This window comes from Pistacia vera, unplaced genomic scaffold, assembly GCF_008641045.1.
Source record: "Pistacia vera cultivar Batoury unplaced genomic scaffold, PisVer_v2 Contig357, whole genome shotgun sequence".
Classification (NCBI taxonomy): Eukaryota; Viridiplantae; Streptophyta; class Magnoliopsida; order Sapindales; family Anacardiaceae; genus Pistacia; species Pistacia vera.
Genome location: NW_022196176.1, coordinates 956,850 through 961,122, shown reverse-complemented (window position 1 = coordinate 961,122; position 4,273 = coordinate 956,850). Strand labels below are relative to the sequence as shown.

At 36.9% G+C, this 4,273-nt stretch overlaps 1 protein-coding gene across 1 annotated transcript; it reads left to right on the top strand.

Moving 5' to 3' along the window:
- The first annotated feature begins 2,739 nt into the window (after positions 1-2,739).
- LOC116139671 (probable transcription factor At5g61620) lies at positions 2,740-3,615 on the top strand. Its single transcript, XM_031425334.1, has 3 exons — positions 2,740-2,926; positions 3,023-3,234; positions 3,442-3,615. Exons 1-3 carry the CDS (start codon positions 2,740-2,742, stop codon positions 3,613-3,615), a joined length of 573 nt encoding a protein of 190 aa, XP_031281194.1.
- Positions 3,616-4,273: the final 658 nt, after the last annotated feature.

Genomic DNA, 4,273 nt, shown 5'->3' with positions numbered 1-4,273 from the left:
ATACAGTGGAAGGAGAGAGTTCAAAGTTTCAGACAATAATTAAACAGTTTAAAGAAGCAGTCTTTCTTGATTGTGGCTGTGAATAGCAAGTGGGATTGAGTTGAAGTGAACATGGAACATAAGAAGTTTGGCGGTTTCATGAGCTAGCTTCACTTAACGACAAGTAATACCACATTAGAGTAAACGACTTTTTCCCACCCAAGTTTTGCCTCAATGACCTTTCCCACCCAAAAGTTTCAAAACACTCACACCAAAAACTCATCGCATCCCCTCGTCACTTTTCCACCCAAAGTTATATTCCGTTTACCACCTAGAATACACTTTCCGATTCAACGGCCAATAGAGCGCAAACTCCATCCAAGATATTGGGGCTTTTGAAGAGGGGATGCCGGTGAGTCTTTTGTGGTCGAGATTGCTCAGAATCTGACTTGGAGGGGCAGTTGGGCGTTTACAAAATACTTGATTTTTTACGATTAGAGGGTTGACGGGAGCAAGGTTTGAGATGTTTTGATGATTGTCGGGGAAGAGAATGGTGGTGGTGTAGGGTCGCAAAAATGTCGGAATCGGCCAAGATTAGTCATAATATAAACTTTGGGTGGAAAAATGGTATTTTAAAACTTTTTGGGCGAAAAAGTATCATTAAGGCAAACCTTGCGTGGGAAAAAGTCGTTTACTCTACTACATATCACTAATTAATTCAAACCATTTATACTTGCTGTGCTGGTTCAATTGGAAATGTTGAAAATTGCGTTTTGGATTTTAGGTGTTGACATTGCGCTAAGCCTTAAATATGTTCAAATGGGCTCAGTTGAAATGGACAACCCATAAGGTAATGGCTTAAGCTATACCTGTATGGGCTCGTTTGCCACTCCATCAAATGGTCCAGCCCATTGTTTTTTGTTTAGTCAACATCTTGCCATGCATACTCCATGTTTAAAGATCCTTAATTCGTCACCATTAGAAAAAACTTCCTTCTGTTTTACAAATTAGAAACAACAAATGAACATCAATCAAATGAATTTTTTACTCGTTGTAGATATTTATAATTCAAATTATAATAAACGAATAAATTTATAACAATGAATAATAAAGGAGATATTTTAGTTACAAGATATTTAAAGCTCAATAACAAGATATTCATATTGGAAAATCATCCAAGTTTAAATAAAGAATAAGATTGATTCCGCAAAGGCTTTTGTAATAATATGTAAATGTTAGACCGAATAATATGTTTAGAAAAGTATCAAAATTTTGTTTTTAAAGAATAATAATAATAAAAAAGCTTAAAATTTGTCCTCACACATTGTTCATTTGTAAGCATAGAAAGGTACAAGTACACAGAATATATAATGTGGAAAGCTTAGGTAATTTAAGCCGTCCAACTTTAATTTCATATAATGTTCCTTTTAATATTATAATTTAATTCTAATATTCTATTAATGTATAACAATCTTAACATAACTTAACAAAATATGTTAACGACAAGTTCCCACAAAAAAGGTTCATTGACACTTTCCCACCCTCCAAGTTTTAAATAACCTTTTACTACTCAATTAGGGGTGAACGGTTCCAAGTGCCCGCATTGTCTGGGGAAACCTGATAGGCCACGACGTTGGGATGAGTTAGGACGTGCATGCAACGTAGATAGTAGACGAAGTCCATACAGAAATAGACTGGGTCGTGGCAGCTTACGTGCAAAGGAATGCAGTTTACTCATCCGTAGTTGCAAGTTTTACGTCATTTTATTTCAGTTTGTTATTGTTATGTTCTTACTCTCTGTTATGTGTTTGAGTTCTGTTTTACGTGCTTGAGTTCCAGTTGCTAGTTTCCTTTCATTTTCGGTTGTTTGTACGTGGCTTTGCTTATTTAAGCAGCCAAGGTTATTAATGAAGCCAGGCAAAAATTATCCGAACTATTGTGGTACTTTCTCACTCGAAGAGACACACAAGTTATCTTAGCATTGTGTACACAGTGCGTTTTGGGACCTATCATTGGTATCAGAGCCAGGTTGTTAGGGAACCAATAAGAGAGTGTTGAGCAGTTGGAGGATGGGCTCGGTGAAGTGCAAGATGAGCTACACCAGATGGAGCTCGACATGGCGGATAGGCTACGACATTTGGAAGAAACTTTAACCGTCTCTCTAATGTACTCCTTGACCAAGAGCCTCCAAACCAAGGTAACCCACATCGTGAAGCCACAATGGGGGATGGCTTGTTGTATCCTCCAAAATGGCAAAATTGAGTTTCTTAGATTCTTCGAGATGACCCGACAGACTGGTTCAACCGTGTGAACCAATTTTTTGAATTCCAGAATACTTCCGAAACCCAGAAAGTTTGCTTACCTCTTACCAATTAAAAGGAAAGGCAACCAATGGTGGGCAGTGGATCCGAAAGACATTCCAAGAAGAAGGACGTGCTTCTCATGGGCTGATTTTTAAGATGAGCTCTGGCATGCTTTGGGCTGTCGGAGTCCGAGGATTTTGATGAAGCCCTTTCGAGGATACAGCAGGATGGTTCATTGCGTGCTTATCAGTGGGAATTCGAGTTCTTGGGCAATCGCGTACGAGGTCACGCAAGAGCTCTTGGGGGAAATCTTAGAGACATCAAATTTCCTTGTCCTTGGCGAAGTTGCAGAACAGGAAACAGCAACTCTATAAAAGCAACACAAGTTTGAAATGGAATCAAACTGATCTTGTAGTAATCTCATACTATTTTAGCTTCTCTCCTGATTTTCAATAAGATGGAGAACAAAAAGGGATGTTTCAAGCTTTTTGGTGTTATTATTTCAGAGCAAAATCAACATCAGAATATACAAAACAACGTTACCAATTCGAATTCGGAGACTTCTGCAGAAGACAAAGCTGAGGTTGAAGTGATTGAAGCTCATCCGAGGAAACGCAAAGCGGCACGTGCGACGCAAATTAAAGGTATATATGATTGACAAGATTTGTGATTGGATTGAAGACAGAGAATGGTAGTAGTGGTGACTTATATGTTTGTGTTATTTTGGATGAATTAATCAGTCAAGAGATGGACGGAGGAGGAACATCAAAAGTTTTTGAGTGGTCTGAAATATTGCGGAAGAGGAGATTGGAAAGGAATTTCAAAGTTCTTTGTGCCCACCAGGACACCAACGCAGGTTGCTAGTCATGCTCAGAAGTATTTTATTTCACAGGCTTCAACTGACCGGAGGAATTTTAGACCAAGCATCTTTGATTTGTCACTCAACCAATCTGTAATTTTTCTAACTCTAATTCTCTTACATTGATGCGTACGCTAATAAGGAATCATGGTATTTGTTTATTCATATTTTAGTATACAATTATGCTCACACAGAAGAATCAACAGAGCAGAAGTCGACTGTGTTTGATCATAAATTGTAGTATTAATCGGTGTCAATTTATGATCAAACCACTTGTACTAAATTTCTGAATTTTTACAGGTACAACCTCCCAGAAAAGATAAATGGCTTCCAGGAAGTAGTAACGCGCCATCGTTGTTGCCGTCGCCGTCGCCGTCACCATCACCATCACCATCATGTGTCGAGGCATCGAGCCATCTGAGATCAGCTTATGCACTCATGCCTATACCCTGGCTGACTATGCATTTGCCATAGTTACTCCTTCAACTTCAACGCCTAACTATAATTGAAAGGCTTAATAGTAGATACATTTTTGTTTTGGATTTCTAAAGTTGTACAATCAGAATTAGTAATTTCATTATTCTGTTCTATAAATATACATATAGAGTTTATACAATTAATTGAGAAGTAGATTAGAAATAAATGCGTAGACTTTGGAATTGGACTATTTTTAATACTATGGATAAACAGGATATGGAAAGAGATGATGTTAAAGAAAAAAAGAAAGGTGAGCAACAAAAATTTCAAGCTTTGACTAATTGACTTCAATTAATTTTTCATTCTTTTATTTAACAACACTTCCATTGCCGGGGAGGGACCAACAGAGGCTGAATATTAGAACACCATTTCAAGTTTGAAATTAATTAAATAGCCATAAAGTTTCTAATGCAATATCTCTTAAGCGATTTAAACATATTATTTAAGAGATAAGTTTATAGATAAACCTACATCTCTTAAGCGATAAGCTTATATCACTTAAGAGATGGTTATTTAATAAAAAGTTTCAAACTACGTAGCTTTTTAATTCATTTCAAACTTGAATTGGTATTTTAATCAAATTTTTCGGTTTATTTGTGCTTGTTCGGAGTTGGGTCTATGGTAAAATCAAATCAAATATTGATTATCTATTTAA

What these genes read in the sequence shown, in the direction of transcription:
- LOC116139671 (XM_031425334.1), top strand. Translation starts at nt 2,740, where the DNA reads ATGGAGAACAAAAAGGGATGTTTCAAGCTTTTTGGTGTTATTATTTCA. An exon ending in ACGTGCGACGCAAATTAAAG is followed by an intron (nt 2,927 to 3,022) that starts GTATATATGATT and finishes TGAATTAATCAG; the next exon opens with TCAAGAGATGGACGGAGGAG. An exon ending in ATTTGTCACTCAACCAATCT is followed by an intron (nt 3,235 to 3,441) that starts GTAATTTTTCTA and finishes GAATTTTTACAG; the next exon opens with GTACAACCTCCCAGAAAAGA.